This window comes from Macrobrachium nipponense, chromosome 22 (genome assembly GCF_015104395.2).
Source record: "Macrobrachium nipponense isolate FS-2020 chromosome 22, ASM1510439v2, whole genome shotgun sequence".
NCBI lineage: Eukaryota > Metazoa > Arthropoda > Malacostraca > Decapoda > Palaemonidae > Macrobrachium > Macrobrachium nipponense.
Window position 1 is genome coordinate 30824930 of NC_087213.1, and position 20000 is coordinate 30844929.

Consider the following 20000-nt stretch of genomic DNA (forward strand, 5'->3'; position numbering starts at 1 on the left):
TCGCCTTCATTGGATTCTGTTTATATCAGTATCACATGTCTCCATGTCTTTTATGATTTAAGGCACCTATATATCTGTCATTTGTACATGGTAGATAATGCCTAATTAGTTCAGATTACATTGCGAGGAAAATCATGGCAGACTTGTGCGTAGAAGTGTATGAATGAGATGGATGTGTAGATGTTTTTGTGTATGGACGGAGTGAACATGAGGTCTCATGTGTATGTGACACAGCTGAGTCAGTGGCCAGGGATCTCATCAAGTTGCCGTTAGAGTAGCTTCTATTCATATGTTCGAATCATTGTGCAATCCGTTTCCCTGTCATCAACTCTTCCTTCAACTTGTCATTTTTTCCTGTTCCGATTTTACTTCTTGATCACTGCGATTGGCAATATCAACGATGCAACTCGCTGGCGACGTTTAAAGGCTTTTGTCATGATTATATGCATGCTTAAATTTCTATAGTATGTTTTCGTTCAGCTTATTTCCTTTTTATTTTTGCCTTGAGGATGTCAAATGCTGACGAAGCACAGATCTGACTCATCCAATAAAAAATACCGCCAAAATATTCATGGGTTGTAGCCATTTATTACTGACTTTTTGATGACAGATGGACCTCTTTGGGGTTCCTTTAATACTCTCTCTCTCTCTCTCTCTTCTCTCTCTCTCTCTCTCATCTAGCATTTCGACAGCTTATTCGGCTTGATATATGGATCATGATGATGATTATAACACTGATGGTGATTCGATATCTTGCGGGTTCAGTTCCTCGGTCGCCCCCACCGCAAAAGTAATGCGATTCATAATAAGATCACCAGGATCCACAGAAAATAAGACTCGCAACAGGATGGGGTTGGTATCGTCTCCGAATAACACGCCCTCCCCCCGCCCCCCCCCCCCCACCGTCCTATAGTCCTGTGATTAAGAGTTGCTGTCTTCGTTAGATCATCGCCATCTTGAATTCAATTCAAGATGGCGATGGTTAGATTGATGGTCGTTAGATTGAGCCCATTTTTATAAGGTTAGATGGTTAGATTGAGCCCATTTTTATAAGGGGTCGCCGTTGTGAATGAGTCGTCTCTATCGATTTGTGTCCTGTGTATCGTTCTCATTAATACCTTTTAATACAATATCATCCCCTACACAATCACTCCATCTCTTTCTTGGTCTTCTCTTCTTCCTTTTACCCCGCGCTTCCATTTCCATCGTACGTCTTCCAACATGATGTACCAAGGGCGATCTAACCTCCTTGGCTGGAAATGCTTTTGCTTTTGGAGCGGTCTGGGGCAGAATCATGAAGAGGACAAGAATGCTATTGAAGATGAAGTTTGATAATAATCAAGGACGAATTTAAGAAGAGTCGTAAGAGTAGACTGGTAGCCTTGATTTATTCTTCCCATGTACTCTGCTGTTACTCGATTCATTCATTTCTTTATTTATTTTTATTATTATAGGATAGCTGTCTGTATTTTTGTGCAGTTTCCTTGCCTGAAGAAAAAAAATTGTTTTAACCCTGAGCCTTGCAAGAGGATGAATTTTATAAGTTATACAGAAGAATGAAAACAGAAATAGAGGTGAAACGCCAATGCGATTTCCGCAAATATAAAATAGGAAATGAAATGACTGGCTGGCGTTATGACCAGTCTTGAGAAAATGGGATACCTAAATCATACGCAAAGAAACTTATCTAATCATTTCACCTTGCTAGAGGAGGAGAGTCTTGAAAACAAAACAGCAGCAGGGTCACTGTCTCACTGAATAAGCAAATTACCCTCTAGTTAGTCCTACCACGAAGGGAACAAAAGGAAGAAACGCCTCGTGTATGCCATTGTTACACCAAGCAGGGTTAGAGTAACTAAGATGGAAATGGTGAAATAAGGAAGCTTTAAGATATCTTGTTAAAATATGGTGTTGTAGGTCTATAAAGTAAACCCTTTACGTATGAAGAATTCTATTAAAACTAGTGTGTCAGTGGCAGGGTGATATTCCAAATGCAAAAAATATTTTGTCACGGTGGTATCGTAGGAATCGTTGATACCATTTCCATAGTTCCACAAACATGCAGTATTTATGCAGTGGGGCGGAACTATCTTGGTTTTATTTTTCTGGTTTTAGATCAGTGGTTCCCAAACTTTGTCTGGTCGTTACCCACAGGATACTTGTCCAAGGCCCACCCCCCACCTGTAAGTTCCATCCACTGGCTGCATATTCACGTTGTTTTAGTTGAGATTTAGCTGATCTTATGCCAGCACGGGCTCTTGCTCATAGAGCAGTCCGTAATGCATATCCACTAAAACTCCTTTGGTGTTTTTTCATGCATATCCTCAGATTATGGCCCCCAGCATTCTGCTACTTGGCTCCCGGTTTGTGAACCACTGTTTTAGATCAATCAGTATTCTTAACTATTCCTAAACAAACAGGAAGTCTGTATGTATGTGCGTTTGTGAACATCCGTGCGTATGTACGCGTGCGAAATGGTGTAGCCAAAAACACTGGGTCGATCCTAATCAAACTTGACCCGACCACTGAGTGACTGGGCCTGAGGTCAGATTCAAAGGAGGAGACCCAATCTACAAGGAATCTCATTAAAGCGGTCCCGAGGTTATCCAATGGCTTGAAGAAAACACCATTTAAAGGGAAAAGCTGACCTGAAAACAGCAGGTGACGAAGGGACAGTGACAGGTGACGCTGGAATGAGCTGGAGGCAAATAGAAAGAACGCATTTCTGAAAGGGGGAAAGGTTCGTCATCTCATTTCTTTAGAGTTTCTCGTATTTTCCCACACTTCATGGTCAGGTCTACAAAGAACGCTTTACCGACCTTCTCACCCTGTGGTCCCTACTAAAAGATATGGCTGACCTTTTTTTATTGATCGACTTTTTCTTTCCCTTTTATGCCAAGGACGGTGGGACAAATAACCTATACAATTTCATCCCGTAGGGGAGGAGCGCCGTCAGTGTACCTCATGCGGTGCACTGTAGGCATTACTTAAGGATTTTTGCAGCGTCTCTTTATTCCCTAACTGCAACCCCTTTCATAATCTACCATTTATAATCTATCTTTCTTACTTTCCACTATCTTTTAAAAATTTGTTATAGTGCAAGTGCGGGGTTTTCCTCCTGTTACACCTTTCAAACCTTTTTTACTCTGTTTCAGCTTCAGCGCTGAATGACCTCATAGGCCTTTGGCCTGATCTCAGCTTGAATTCAATGATCTGTTATATCAACACAATTTCTCCCAACGTCGCCTATGACGAAAGAACCAGAAAAACAAGTGCAAAAGCGAAATGTTGTATAGTTATCCACTGTCAAGGAAATAGTGACACACTACTGCGAGAAAGCGAATTAAAGTAGTGATTTGATTTACACTGTTTAATCTAAATTACTATAAAAAGTCCACTCTCTTAACGTAAATTTTACAATTTTTTGAATCACTGTGTATACAACTTCCACTTGATCGCTTGCGAACTGTAACATGAAGACTTGATCAAGTATGTCGCCGGTATTATTCAATGCAGTCAAGTTGCTGTTTCTCATAATATTATATTATTATTCACCGTTTACTTCACAAGAGAGACTGAGATAGAATTAAGCAAATCGTACACATACGTTTGGTATATGTATAATATATGTATGCATGAGAGAGAGAGAGAGAGAGAGAGAGAGAGAGAGAGAGAGAGAGAGAGAGAGAGAGAATGTTTTGAACGGCTTCACCCAGTGGAGTGAGGGTTTCCTTGACAAGACACTTTCGTTTTTGATGGTATTCATTTGGACGGAAAACTGAACATCTCGTCTCAACTTATCTCTCTCTCTCTCTCTCTCTCTCTAATACCCGGTACGGAAATAGAACGATGTTCGTTTAGGTTGTAATCTGAACGCGCTTTCATCTAAGTCCTAAGCTATAATGATAGAGACAGAGAGAGAGTTGTGCTGTAAATGGATATTGGCAGAGTATACTTCCATCGAAAAGATATTGATATTTTCGTCTTATTCTTTAAAAATAACGAAAGGTAAATGAAAAGCCGTTGTTCTTGTCTGACTGCTCAAACTTCGATACTGAGCTTGTAAGTGAAATAGAAGAGACCAGGTCCTTGCATTACGAAAACCACATGTTCGCCTTATTCTGTGGCTAAGTGGAACGAACCACGATGAATCACTCGTTTTTTCCCCTCGTCAAAGCCTAAGAGGAACGAATCACTACTTTGTCTGGCTGGTTAAAGGCTAAAAGAACCAAATTATCAAAGGCTGAGAGGAACTAATCACGTGTTTTCTTCCCTTAACAAAGGCTAAGAGAAGCGAATCGCTTTTTTCTTCTTCTTCTTCCAACACAGCAACTGCGTAGAATTAAAAAGGACGGAAGAAGAAGACGAAAAAGAAAAAGAAGAAGAAGAAGAAGAGCTGAAGGAAGCGAGGAAACGGGACTCTTTCTACGTTATGGTAGCGATCGGGTGAATGGCAAAGGGAGGGAAGGGGGGCGGTCACAGGTATCCCATGGAGCCACATCCGGTTTGCTTTGGCGACACCTGTTTTCCTGTCCCGGTCATATCCCGGCTTGCTGTTATAACCTCCCCCGATCCACCCACCACCTCAACCAGGCGTTCGGATCCTTTCCTGGATCAGCCAATGGACGTTTTCGCATCCTCTTTCCAGCAGACTCCATAATCTCTCTCACATATCCCATAACTCGTATCCGCGTTTCCCCCCCATCTTTTTTTTTTTTTGTTTTTTTTTTTTTTTTTTTACTCTCTCTCTCGCTCTCTTCTCTCTCTCTCCCTTCCCCATCCCCTCCCCCCTCCCCAAACCGGACGACGAGGGACGGATGGGCGCGTTCCCGAAAATCCAGTAAGCCTCTGTTGACCTGTTGACTTAAGCAGTGAATTAATTACTTAGTTGGTCGCAAGGTCTATAGAAGTCGGAAGTCGGTCGCAGCTAGCGCGCAGGAAGACTAAAACAGAATGTGGTTAATGCTCCTTCAAAATGTACGTCATCAATACGGCAGGGTCTCGACGAAGCCATCTTCTTCCCGATGGGGTGTTGGTTCGGCTGCCATTCCAGTGGTCCGATGTTCGATTCTCGGCTCGGCCAACGCCAACGCGGGATCAAGAGAAATTTACTTCTGGTGATAGGAATTAATTTCTCGATATAATGTGGTTCGGATACCACAATAAGCACTAGGTCGCGTTGCTAGGTGACCAATTGGTTCCTTGCCACGTAAAAATATCTAATCCTTCGGGCCAGCCCTAGGAGAGCTGTTAATCAGCTCAGTGGTCTGGTTAAACTAAGATATACTTAACTTTTTCTTGATGCTCATGGCACTCATTTCCTTTAGGGAGCTGTAGATAAGACTAGAGCAATTGGCCCCGCAGAGGGGTAGTGCCGTCACTGCAATCCCTTTCGTTCTTTTACTGTACCTCTGCTCATATTCTTTCTTCCATTTTACTTTCCACCCTCTCATAATAATTGATTCATAGTGCAGCTGCGAGGTTTCCCTCCTGTTGCACATTTCAAACCTTTTCTACTGTCAATTTCCGTTTTAGCGCTGAATGACCTCATAGGTCCTACTGCTTGGCCTTTGGCCTAAATTCTTTTTCCATTTGTAGCAATTGGTTCCTATGTTCTGCGTACATGCCCCTTTGACATTTGAGAGGGAAAAAATGGCTGCACTGAGATATTTTCTTTACTTTTTGACTTGTCTTTCTTTCGGAATGTCACCCTTTCTCTTACCTGAAGGCGACGCCTCACCAGAGAGCGAGATAAAATCACAGTGGTCGTCTTCTCATTTTTTGATATGACATCGTCCATGGTGATTTTGGAATTTGTTGCACTTCCCCGAACTTCGATTATCCTGTCACCGGTTCCTGTGTGAGGATTAAATTATTTTTCTTTTTATTAGTTACATGATTTTCTTTACAGTTTTGTGTCTTTCACTTTTTCGGTTTAATGTTGATGTGATCGGTCCTCTCGCTATTTTATTGCTTACTCTGGGAGTAAGCCTACAAACTACTTTGTTGTTGTTTTTGGGACGGGTAGGAAAGGTTTATGGAAGAGCCTAAAAAGGCCGGAAAAAGAAATTTTAGGATAGGATATTATATATTAGAATGAAAATGTAAAAAATATATAATGTGTATGTTAAACTACAGAAAAATTATTCCTGATTAAAATATAGCGTATTTTTTAAATTTTCGTTGGTGAAACAAGGCTCTACTCGACCATAGGTTTTAGCACGTTTTAATTTACGTTAAAAGCAAGGAATATAATGTTTGCAACCTATGCGTGAGGAGAAAATCTAACGCGCGTCCAGAGTAAGCTGGAGGTCGGTTCATGCCTTGTTTTATTCTTAGTTTCGGTTTGATTTTTTTTTTTTTTTTTGAGTTGGACAAACTTACGGGAAAGACATAAGGTCTTTAATTTTTGATAACCTTAGTATTCTTCCTTCCACCTCACCTTCATCATCACCGGTAAAATCTTGCAAACGGAAGGAGGCGAATGTGAAAAAAATAAGGAGTTAGTGCATTCCCAAATTAAAGAACCTCGTTCCAGTGTCGCCCCAAACCTCACTATTCTCGGAAATATGTTATTCTACGTGTTATTTTGATCCTTATCGCAGACGGTAGAGGATAATCTGTTTTTTTTTTACCATCATAGCCTGCTTTATATTTAGATGTACTGATGTGTAGTAAGTGAAAGACACTCGATTTCATCTCTTGATATCTACGGTACTATATTCAGTGCCTGGCACGCTTAGGTCAGCAGAGGCTGAGTGAACCGCTCACTGAAATATTCCAGCAGAGAATGTCTCTGCCCTCCCCCAATAATTGAATCCCTATATATCTCATATTGAGGGAATACAACTGCTACAAAAAGCCCCTGGGTTTCATCAAATAGAAGCTTCTTTAACAACGTGTGGCTGGCAGAACAATACAACAGCCACTGCCACATTTATCGCATAACTGCCGAATCAAGATGAACCCCGATGCCGAAAACCCCTTTATGTACTAAGAAGTGGCACAAGCAGTGTAATGAAAAACGCCTGCGTGAACCGCCACTCTCCACTATCTGGCCCTCGTGTGTCTTTCTTCTCTTCCAAGTTTACACCCTTTTTTAAATGAATCATTACAACAGAAATCTTTTATTTTTCACAAACTTGTAAAATACCAACACCATGCTTGTGTACACAAAAGTAATTTCTTTTCATTGCTTGAAAATTGAACAGTTGTAATATAATTCCAGTTCATCCTACTATTTTCGTATCTGCTCTCCTGTTTTGCCTTTCCACGATGTCATGTGACTTTATTAATTCCATTGACTGGGAAGTTTTCTATATTCAGTTTTTATTTCGTAAAATGATAATGTTACTCATAGTGATGGCAATAAACGTGAGAGATGAGATAGCAAGTGATCATTCAAAATGTCTGGTCGAAAAGAGGTTAAATGACACGGATTTTTTTTACAACTAAACATCAACCTCATGAAATATGTGAGTGACATTGGTAAAAGTACTATTGTTTAACAGAATGTCTATAAAGAAAATGTACACTCATTTTTAGTTTTCTGTAAAAGAAAACTATTATGACGGCTTTGTCTGTCAGTCCGCACTTTTTCTGTTCATTCAGACCTTAAAAACTGCTGAAGCTAGAGGACTGCAAATTGGTATGCTGATCATCTACTGTCCAAACATCAAACATACCAAATTGCAGCTAGCGGTAGTTATATATATATATATATATATATATATATATATATATATATATAGCCTCGGTAGTTTTTTTTATACTTAAGGATCAAGTTAGCCATAACCCTGCGACTGGTAACGCTATAGGACAGGCTGGGACTTGGCTGAGAGCTTCATGGCCCACGGCTCACACAGTATTATACATTGTACAGAAAACGCATTTTTTTTTTTTTTACTTTTTTTTAACAGGATGCTTATGTCTTGTTTCAGATGACCAGCTGAGCACAGTATCGATCGCCGGAAGTGAGGAAGTATGCAGACCAAAAACATCAACGTGGTCCAGCCTTCTGCCACGAAGATAGAGGTGAGGGATGGGAATTATAATTTTTTGGGGGGGTTGGGATGTTCTGGCTAAAACTTTGGTTAATTAGGCAGGGGGGAGAGAGAGAAAGGGAGAGAAATGAATAAATGTAGAAAGAGCAAGAAGGCGTTGACCTATGAACGAGAACGTGAAAGTGAAAAAGTGAAATCTCATTTAGAAAACATTTGGTTTTTCTTAATTATACTCATCTGAGTTTTTACATTGTTTCGTAAGTTTTCAAATATTTCATTTGAAATAATTCCTGAGAGATTTGCAACACTATTATTCATCAATCATTAGATTTTTTATGGTTTCATTGTACTCCCAAGCAAAAAGACTTTCTTCCATTGTGGTGCTTTTGTATAGCGCTTAGAATCGTCAGCACTACAATTGTAATCTATTTGTGATTTGAAAGGAGGTGAAGTTCAAGAACTATCTCCGGTTATGCCATTGCAATGAAGGACGCAGCTCGTGGGAAATGACCATGAAGTTACTTTCTCACGCTTGTTAGCTCTCTTCTCTCTCCTCTCTCTCCTCTCTCTCTCTCTCTCTCTCTCCGTCTCTCTCTCTCTTCATTCGTCCTCTTCTCTCTCTCTCTCTCTCTCTCTCTCTCTCTCTCTCTCTCTCTCCTACACATCTGCACATATATTCAACATTCGATAATATTTTGGTTAAAGAAACGTGAGTTGAATCAGATTGCCAGCCTACTTGCCTATTGTATTATTTGTTCTGGAATCCGTCGTCACTATAACAGTATCGTGATACTTAAAATTTGTTTCATTGTACGTTTACATTTTTAATTATTCGATCAGAAGCAGATCGTATCGCCATTATTTTGCCGAGAACTTGATTTCAGATGAATTTCTTATGTGCTGACTTTTTTTTTCGAGTGTTTCTCGCAGTCCTCCCGGTCCATGGTTGCGTAAGTTCGTAAACACTCCAGAAAAACTAAGTAAATAAATGAGTGAATAGAAACTACGACATTTTTTCGCACTAAATGTAGAATAAAGGCGTTACAACGCTTTTACATAAAAACGACTTGAAAAATGACGGTATTTGAAAGCGACGTAGAAATTATAACGAGTTGCTTCGTCACGAAGAAGATCGAAGTTTCTAGTCAAGATTCAAATGAAACGGTGGGGGAGAAAATCTACGGAAAGAGAGCGCCCAAGTCAGGTTGCAAATTCTACCAAACTTTTTACACCGCTTGTTCAAGGATAAACTATTAACTTTTAATCACGAAAAGAACTTCTTTGACGTTGTGTGTGTGCTCAGGCTTATCATGAAATCATCTAATGATAGCATTTGGCTTTAGACTTAGAACACGCGGAGCCTGTAACTACTTCTTATGAAAAGAAAAAGTTGTGTGGATGATCTCGTTCCCTAGTGCAGTTTCCTGCTCCGTAACCGTTGGATTATCGCGTGGGATCTAAAAGTTACATTTGCCTAACTGTTTTTAAAGATTCTCTCTCTCTCTCTCTCTCTCTCTCTCTCTCTCTCTCTCTCTCTCTTGAGAATTTGAATTGTGTTTCTACGCATGTCTCTATCCGTTTTTAATACTTAATAACTTACGTAAATTTGATCTATCTATTTAATCATTTTTCCAGGAATTTTGTCACTTCTAATAACAACTTCCATCAATTTTTTCTATTTGTTTATTAATTTTTCCAGTAATTTTATCAGTAATAACAACAGCTGCGTAAATTTATCTATTTATTTAATAATTTTTCCAGTAATTGCATCACTACTAATAACAAATTACATAAATTTTGCCTATTTATTTAATATTTTTTCCAGTAATTTTATCACTTCTAATAACAACTTAGGTAAATTTGATCAATTTGTCTAATAATTTGTCCAGTAATTTTATCTCTTCTAATAACAACTTAGGTAAATTTGATCTATTTGTCTAATAATTTAGTAATTTTATCTCTTCTAATAACAACTTAGGTAAATTTGATCTATTTATCTAATAATTTGTCCAATAATTTTACCACTTCGATTTATTTATTGATTTTTTAAGTTATTTTATCACTTCTATTAACTGATCTCTTCTTTCCTCATTTCCTATCACCTGCTGTTACTACTTTCAAACGAACTCCAAACTCCATATTCCGTGGCAGTTCGAACTTCAATTCAATGGTCCCTGTGGGTTTCTTCCATTTGCATTGGGGTCATCTCTTGGTCGATAATAATTAGGAAGGTTGACCGTATCCGACAAATTTCTCGTTGGAAACTGCGTCTGCGGCGTAGCGGAGATTCATTCTTACTTTCCATTTTGGATTATAAATTACTGTTGCCAGTCACGCTAATCACGGGTTCTTCACTTTCCCTTGAAAGGAAATTTAGCGGTATTCGTCGCGCATCGCTGCTCAGGTACTTTAGTTCTCTTCGCTGTGAGACAGGTACTACCTGGGGTCCTTATGAACTCTTGATTTTATGCACACAAAATTCCATATACATAATAATATATCCACTTTCGTATTTTCGTCATGTATAATTTTGATATAGTGAACTTTCTCATGCTGTATACATACATATACAAATATACTCATATATACATATATGTTATATATACATGCATATAATATATATATATATATATATATATGAATGTATGTATGTGCATTTTTTAATAGTCACAATTATTCCTTAATTTCTAGATTTCCTCGTACAATTTTTTTGACACTTATCATCACAACCTTGTAAAAGAGCTGGAAATAAATGGAAAGACTTTCAATTTGCACACATGATTTGATTATATTACTGAGTGACTGTATTAAACTTTTTTGTTTACATGAATCGTTTATTTTGATTTACTACGCTTTTTTTATTTTGATGCTAGTTTATTTATATATAAAAATAATTTGTTTAGCCATTCACCTCTCGACCTTGGAAATATGGCTTCAGAATATGAAATTCCTCACTGGTGTTCAGTAGGCACTTTTGGTATGGGGTTGCTAGCCCCCACCCCCGTTCACTACGAATGTTCAAAATGTATATTGTGACAGTGTCTAGCATTGCTTAGTTATCACCCAGCCAAGTAACTGACCAACAACGCACCTCAAGTGGTGCACAGTAGGCATTAATAAAGGTTCTGTGGAGCGGTTCCATCCCTTATCACGAAGCCTTTCCTTTTTTTTTCCCTCTCCAGTAATTTCTTGCATTCACCATTTTGCACAAAAAGTGACCATCTACTATTGGTAATAGAGTTGTTCACATTTGCGAGACGCTTGATCTGGACAGGGTTGACGCAAACAATCAAAAGGCATAATTGTGTACAGCTGAAACAAAGGGAAATGAAATGCAAAACTTAATCAAATGAAAAAAAGAAACCATTTCTTTTCATAGTTTTTCTCTGCTGCTCAAATCCGCCCTATCAGAATAGGTTTCCATGAAAGTCGCGGCCCTGGTCACAACTATGCACTACTACATCTTGAATCTTTTGATACCCGGCTTTTGACAGACAGACAACAACACACACACACACACACACAGAACTTTACGGTTAAATCCCATCCGTCCCAAAGCCTGTTTCACCACATCCAACTAACATTTGCAGATATGTTAGTCAGTAATAGAGAAAAGACTTGTGAAAGGTAGAAAGTACTCGTTAGCAGAGAAACCTCACAGAGTTACTTATGATGGTAACTGAAGCCAGGGAAACTGAACAATGAATATTTTTTTGAACACTAGAAATGGTTAATTGATAAAGGTATCCGAGAGAAAGTTTTTCTGTGATGGTGAGGTCAGAAAAGAGACGTATCATGGCAGGTAACAAGGTTCCTGCAAAGGCTTCGAAAGAATAAAGTGGTGTCTGCGGAAGCAGATCTTTGGATATATGGAGGACAAATGGATGTTGAATATCGATAAAAGAATGAAGAAAAATGTTGGTTGAAATATGAATAATGTCCCTAAAGGAGTTCAATCGGTTTCTCGTCTCTTATATGAGATCCTGAAATGACTGATATAATGCCATATAACGCTCGATTATACATTGCTTAGAATACTGTCTTACAAGGCTTTATTATATATCCTTTAGATAGTGTCATACAGTGTTTATAATAAATTGCTTAGATTAGGGCCTTACAACGCTTCATTATATATATCTTGCTTAGATTAATGTCTATAATCGTTTATCATATATGGCTTAAATTAGTACCTTACAACGATTTATCTTATATATAAAGCTGACGGTCGGACTATGTATGTAAGTGTATTCGCTCATGACGGCGAATCTGCTGGACCGAATTGAACCAAAGTCAGAACATTCATGTAAATTTTGTAGGGGATGGTGTTAACCGGGTTCCGTTTTGATCCGAGTATCCGGCCGGATATCCGGCCATGCTAACTTCTTTATCATTATTGATGGAAAAAAACAAAGTATTATTTTGATAGAAAATTTCACGAGGATTCCAATTATGCTCTTGCTTTTCTTCTGCGATGAAAAATACCCGATAGTATTAGGGGATGGTTTCAACCAGGTACCATTTTGATCCGAGTATCCGGCCAGATATCCCGCCATGCTAACTTCTTTATCATTATTCATAGCGAAAAAAGAAAGAATGATTCTGATAGAACTTTTCACGAGGATTCGAAATATGCTCTTACTTTCCTTCTGTGATAAAATGTATTGATGGTATTAAGGGATAGTTTCAACCAGGTACCGTTTTGGTCAGAGTATCCCGCCTGATATCCGGCCATGGTAACTTCTTTAGTATTAGTTGTAGAGAAAAAAATAAAACATTATTCTGACAGATCTTTTCACGAGAATTCCAAATATGCTATTACTTCTCTTGTGCGATGAAAAAATATCGATGGTATCCGACAATGATAATTTCTTCTTTAATATTAGTCGTAGGGAAAAAAAATAATACATCGTACATCATTCTTATAGAACTTTTCATGAGGATTCCAAAACTACTCTTACTTTTCTCCTGCGAGGAAAAATAACGATGATATTACGGTTCAAACAATGCCGTCGTACGGGAGACCGCCGGCAGCTCTGCCGGCTAGTTCTACTATATACAGGGTAGTCCAAAAGTAGGTGGACAGTAAATGATAACATTTATTTTGAAACTACACATACAATTATATATACTAATACAATTTTACATTGATAATAAGATTTTATTGTGTGCAATAATACAAAAGCCCTGAAACTTTATCAACGCAGGTGCTCAAACTGCTGTCCATCACAATTTACACAGTTATTCCACCTACTGCCCACCTACTTTTGGACCACCCTGTATATTACTTAAATTAGTGTCTTGAAACGTTTATCACTTATTGCTTAGATTAGTGTCTTAATAGCGCTTTGTTATACTAGTTATCGAAGGTGACATCGATCTTAACATAACTAGTTCTTGTTAACGTATTAATAAAAACAATAGACTACGTCTGAAGGCCGTCATCCCCTGTGAACATGACTTTCACTAATGCCTGAGGGCTTAAACTGATCAATTTAAACGAGATTATTAATACCTATATTAAATAGCAGAGTGCTTTGTCTTTTAGATTATCACTATCACTTGATTTTAAAATGTATCGTTTAAATGTTTGATCTTTATGAGCTGCAGGCATATTTGGGAGATGTTTTTGCCTATTTGGGTTAATCATTTCATGTGTGATTGCCTTTCAACTTTGATGACGTGCGTTCTCTATTAGAGGTCAATTGTATTTTTAACGGTATATTTATTTTATCTGGGGGACATGTTCTTATGTACATGACGTACACTTTTCTAAACTAATCAAAGTTCTTTGAGAATTAATGACTTATTTAAGTAGTAGTTTGATATGTTATTTCATTTCTATTTGTATTTTATTTACAAGTGGAATTCGTTTTTACTCCAGTGTCATCTTCATTTCTTAACAAGCTAGGGTTTTCCTTGGTGAAATTCAGTTTATAACTGGATACAGTTATAAATGTATTACATTTATAAAGGTGGGTTATATGTTTCTTAAAAGAAGAATATATCTTTCAGAGTAAAAACCTGACGTCCTCAGTGCGTAAATTGTTAGCTTATCTTCCTAATGATATTTCTTTCTTATCAAATAGCTATTTCAAATAAATACTGTTTGGATTTCATATCTGACTCACTTCGTCGTAACTGATTCTTGCGATTTTCCTTGGAGCTACTTGTTTTTTCTTAATGGTAGGTTGTCTATACTCTGTTTTTTTCCATCTGTCCATCCGCCTGTGGTGTTTTTGTATGGTAACACTGCGTCCCGGGCTTTAAATAGTTAAGTTATGTGTAAGTTTTAGGTAAACAAAAGGATATCTGGGTGTACATTTGCAACTGAAAAGTGTTTTAATAATTTACTGAATGCAAATTACACCGTTAATGTTCGAAATAGGATATTGTTATTATTGTTGAATGTAAGCTGAATGTAACTATCTAAAGCCCGGGACGCAGTGTTACCATACGCAAACACCACAGGCGGATGGACAGATGGAAAAAAAAACCGAGTATAGGCACGATAATGAAGTCTCCAGACTCGTTTGCCACGGCTGTATGTATGCTTCAGACATTCCGAAGCAGAAACGCGTTGTTCAATATGATATCAGATCTCAGAGGGGAGTCGTGACTGCGAGAAAATTAATCTTATTGCCAACAAAATCCATATAAGAATGCCCTTATCCTTCTCAGCAAAGACGAACCACTATGCGAATTATAACATCTGGAATCTAAGTGGAAGCGAATAAGTATTAAAGAATACTGGATTCCTTGAAGTCGTGGCAATTCTGGTATTCATTTATTGCTCGTTAAGAGTACTGCCGTCAGTGCACCTCACGAGGCGTATTGTAAGCATTACTAAAGCGCATTTGCAGCGTCCATGTAGCCATTTTTGAGCCTTGTACTTTACCTCCATTCAGTCTTCCATTCTTCAATTTTGTTGTCAACAACTCAAATTGTTACTTCTTGTGTAATTCTACGGTTTTTCGGTTTTTCTCCTGATCCCACTTTGAATTCCTTGTGTTTCATCTCCTCATATATATCATATATATATATATATATATATTATATATATATATATATATATATATATATATAGAGGGCTATCCAGCCACCTGCATTTCCTCCTCGCTGGCTGTCTTAAGAACTGAATGGTCGAAAGTGCCCACCCAGTACTTGTCTGTACAACCTAAATTCATAAATCAAACAGTCAGTCACGCAAATATATATCGGAGACTGCATAATACCTATGGTCCTGATATGGAAAAACCGATATCCGCTCTGGACAGGACCTGCAGAGGAAGCCTAAACAACCAGCATCTAAGCCTAGGGTTAGTGTGGTCACGAGTTGGTAACTTGCGTTGAAGCTCAAACATGGCTTCCGAGTCAGGGTCAGTAGATGGCCTAATTCTTTCCTGGCCAGGGATTTTTGTCGAAAAAGTAAATCTCTGACGATTTAGATGTTGTCCTTAAATTGTTATAATAAGTTTTCATAATATTGCATCCTTTAAAATTAGTGTAATGTCTTCTGCCAACTGAGCCTAGATGGTACTTACACAAGTTTCTCGCGTCATAGTCACTATGAAAGAACTTAAGATATTTCTATGTTATCTCACAATTCTTGGTGATGCTCGGAAGTATTGACGTAGTGAAAAAGAAATATTTTGATTTTTTAGGTATTTATGAGTAATAGTTTGTAAAGGTACACTTCCCCCTATTAATAATTTTAATGTTTGTGTAAAACTGCTTGTATATAAGGTTCACCACCTTATAAAGTAACCTTTATATGTCTCCGTCATCCAGGGATATTACAAACTAACACGCAAGAGACCAGTTAACTAAAGTGGTGGTATGCACTGAGGCACCATTATTCCCATCTGCTTTGTGGCCATTTTAACAACAGTAGTTAAGAGGCACTACTTATTTATTACCTTACATTCTAATATTTCCTCGATAACCAGATTTTATGGTACATGTCAGTACAGAAGGAATATCATCTTCATTTGATTGTGTCTCGGTACAAGAGGAACATCACGGTGCAGCTGACTCTTGGCTTCATCAAAGTCTAAAGAGGTCTTGGGCTTCATAAGCAGTAAAGATAAAACGTTGATAGGACTCCCGCGAGCCACATCAAAATATCTCGAGTATTAAAATTATCCTCCTATGGGAATGTTGGACTAGATTGGCTTGTGGTTTTATCGATTGCTCAGGTCAATTACGCCACCCGACAACTATAAGCTGCATTGTATACTGTTTGCCATTATTGCGATATGTAATTAAAGGGGTCGATGATAATACATATCTCACTTCAATTAACAGCGACATTTCTGCTCCGATAAAACGTAATAAGCGCTTTCATTATCAGGTTCTATTTGATGGTAAGTCCGGTACAAAAACTGACAGAAGTCCTCTTCATACCCCCATTCTCACGGCGTGTTCAGAGGCAACGAAGCCCGCTAGGGAATAATAGCTCGCTGTAATCTCTTCATGTAATAAGGTCTACGTAATTGGACTCACAAGGCGGTGGACGTCAGGAAAGGGAGGGAAATGACGTTCGAAGCGAGGAAGTTTAGGTGAAATGTGCGCCTAATGTGACAACCATTGCGGTGTTTATCTTTGCATTGATAGTGAGAGAAACTTCTTAGCTTTTTATTTGCCTTCGTGGTAGTTTTCTGAGTTAAGGAATGCACGTGATGCGGAAGGTTTTTAGTTTCATTGTCTTGAGCCCATCTCCGTTGTAACCTGCTCACCATTCTCTCTCTCTCTCTCTCTCTCTCTCTCTCTCTCTCTCTCTCTCTCTCTCTCTCTCTAGTAGTATTCAATATTATCTAATTTAAAAAACGAAGTGAGAATCTTTATAGCTATTTAATATCTAGCGGCCTTTGAAACGATTGTTTTCCTTAAGTGAAATAAATTTATAGCATGAGATTTGGATCCGTTATAATATATTCTGCAAACCAATGAATGACTTAGTAACTCTAGTATATAGGAATGGGCAAGTTTCTGGTACTTTAGTAATGCTAGTTGAGGGGATGGCGTCATGATTAGGTAAATTGATTTGAGAAGGAACTAGAAGATATAAATGACGAATATGAAAGTATTTATGAATATTTCAACTCCATACGGGAGTAGTGCCGTCAGTGAACCTCATGCGGTGCACTGTAAGCATTACTGAAGGTTCTCTGCAGCATCCCTTCAGCCCCTAGCTGCAACCTCTTTCATTCCTTTTACTGTACCTCCGTTCGTATTTTTTCTTCCATCTCACTTTGTACCCTTTACTAACAATTGTTTCATAGTGCAACTGAGAAGTTTTCCTCCTGTTACTCCCTTAACACCTCATTTACTGTTAATTTCCTTTTCAGCACTGAATAACCTTATAGGTCCCAGTGCTTTGCCTTTGGCGTAAATTCTATACCCTGTCTATCTATGAATATTTCAATGACAATGATCAATGAATGTGTGTGTGTGTGTGTGTGAGAGAGAGATGTACGTAGTGTGTGTTGATATGTGTGCTGATGTCTCCTCTGTTGAACGTGTCTATAAAAGATTTTTGCTTCGTAAGCCAAGGGGAAGATTGTCAAAAGAGCCGTGAACTGATATATTAGCGCGTGCAAATGTTGTATCATTTCCCAGCCATAAGAATATCGATAAATTGCAGCTGACCTGTAGCCCTCAGTAGTGTTTATTAGCCATAAAAGTGACGTAGGTGTTCATTACGGCTCTTTGGCGATCGTCTATCACCAAATCGATGTAATCCGGTCCTTGGAGAACGTCCGGTCGCGTTTACTTTTGCAAATGCTGAGAGCTGAATTACGCAGGCGTCCGCATTTTCTGCCGCGACATTCTCAGCTTTTGCTGGTATTGGAAGGTCGTCTGAAGGATCGCCTTGACGTACATGTCTTCAAATTCGCAACTTCACCAGATATTAAAAGTGAATTCGACTCTTTCCATGATGCACATTATCTCTCGTGAAATTTAGTGGTTTTACGATCATCAACAACGGTATTAAATGCACATGCGAGTTTCGAATTTTTGTTGGATTCGTCATCAGTGTATTTGCTTCACTGCTCTGGGCTTTGAGATTTGTCTCCATTCCTCTCGCAGTGAAAGTATGTTTGATTTGGCGTCGCTCGAACGAAAATGCAAAAGCGTGCGTTATCATCTTACCTGAGTCACCTAAAAATAAACACGCAATGTTTTCATATCTCTCAAGTGAAGTTTGTTTTTCTTTGTCCTGTTTCTCTGTACCTACAGCTCCCACGTCTAAAGTGGTCTCTGGTTTCCCGTTTTCGTTCTTTTATTATTAATCATATGGAATTATTAACAAAAAACGTCGAAGATTACATTTGAAATTTCTATGACCTATATGACAAAAATGAAGAAAAATCCTAAAATGGACAAATGTAGATATATATTAGAATTTTAAGATAATAAATCTTTGAATATACACATACATACACATATATATTCTATATACATGCATATACACACACACATATATATATAAATAATATATATATACATATATATATAATATATATATATATATATATATATATATATATATATTATATAATATATATATATTGATTTATATATAATTATATATATATATATTATATATATATGATATATATATATATATATATATATTATATTATATATATATATATATAGATATATATATATATATATATCTATATATAAATTCTGCGTGCAGACACCTGTTTGTGTTATAAACTGGTACCTGATAATGAAATGGTTCGAGGTTCTTCTGTAATCAAACTGTTCTTAGCCCCCAATCATGACTGCAATCTCTCTCTCTCTCTCTCTCTCTCTCTCTCTCTCTCTCTCTCTCTCCTTGACTTTTATTCGTGTGGCTGACAGAACGTGAGAACGTTGAACTCTAAAGCCTTAAGCTTAATGGGTATAAACACCTTAAGCTACAAAATACCTTAACCGTTATTTGCGATTATGGTTTTTTTTCTGAATGACTGTTCAGTCTGATTCAAAACTTTAAATTTTTTATTTTATTTTGTTGAGCTGTAATGTTCAGCCAATTAAAATTCATAGGACAAATTATCAAGAGCTTTATGTTTTTTTGTTTTTGAAAGTATATTATGCTTTTTTCTTTGTGACTTTTGAAACGTGTAATTTTGTTTTAGTTTTCAGTAAAAGGATGGCTATCTGTCTCTCCGCCCGCACTTTTTCTGTCCGCCCTTAGATCTTAAAAACTACTAAGGCGAGAGGACTGCATATTGGTAGATTAATCATCCACCCCCCAATCTTCAAACATGCCAAATTGTAGCCCTCTAGCCTCAGTAGTTTTTATTTTATTTAAGGTTATTTTATTTATCAGTCTGATTCAATTTTGTTTTTTTTATTCTGTACGGGCTGAAATATTCGGCAAATTAAAATTCATAGGACGAATTATCAAGAGTTCTTTGTATTTTTGAAAGTAATGCTTCTCTCTTTGTGACTTTTGAAATGTGTAATTTTGTTTTAGTTTTCTGTAAAAGAAAAATATTGAGATGGCTATATGGTTGTCCGCCCGCACTTTTTCTGTCCGCCCTCAGATCTTAAAAAATACTTAGTCTGGAGGGCACCATATTGGTACGCTGATCATCCACCCTCCAATCATCAAACACACCAAATTGCAGCTCTCTAGCCTCAGTAGTTTTTATCTTATTTAAGGTTAAATTTACTTATGATCGTGCGTCTGGCACTGGAACAACGCAGGCTACCACGCCAAGCTGAGTGTTTAAGACAGCCTTATAAGCTGTACTTGTTTATTCATGTGATGCACATTTTCACCTTTATCAACACTGATAGAATGAATCTCTCTCATTTTTTTTTTTTTTTTTTTTTTTTTTTTTTTTTTTTTTTTTTAAATATCAAAAAATGCGTTCTCCTATACCATCTTCACCAATATTTTACTTATATCAACTTGGATTTGGCGTCGGCAGATTGTTTTGAACTAGATTTTTTTCCATTTCAAAGTTTCACTTATTT

At 37.6% G+C, this 20000-nt stretch overlaps 1 protein-coding gene across 2 annotated transcripts in view; it reads left to right on the forward strand.

Annotated features, from left to right (window-relative positions):
- Positions 1 to 20000, forward strand: part of LOC135198575 (uncharacterized) — a 194122-nt gene that overhangs the window by 40164 nt on the left and 133958 nt on the right. For both annotated transcript variants that reach the window (XM_064226289.1, XM_064226291.1), the window contains exon 2: positions 7941 to 8034. In XM_064226289.1, coding sequence (XP_064082359.1) covers positions 7984 to 8034 — 51 coding nt within the window. In that variant the 5' untranslated portion in view covers positions 7941 to 7983. The remainder of the gene's footprint in view (positions 1 to 7940; positions 8035 to 20000) is intronic.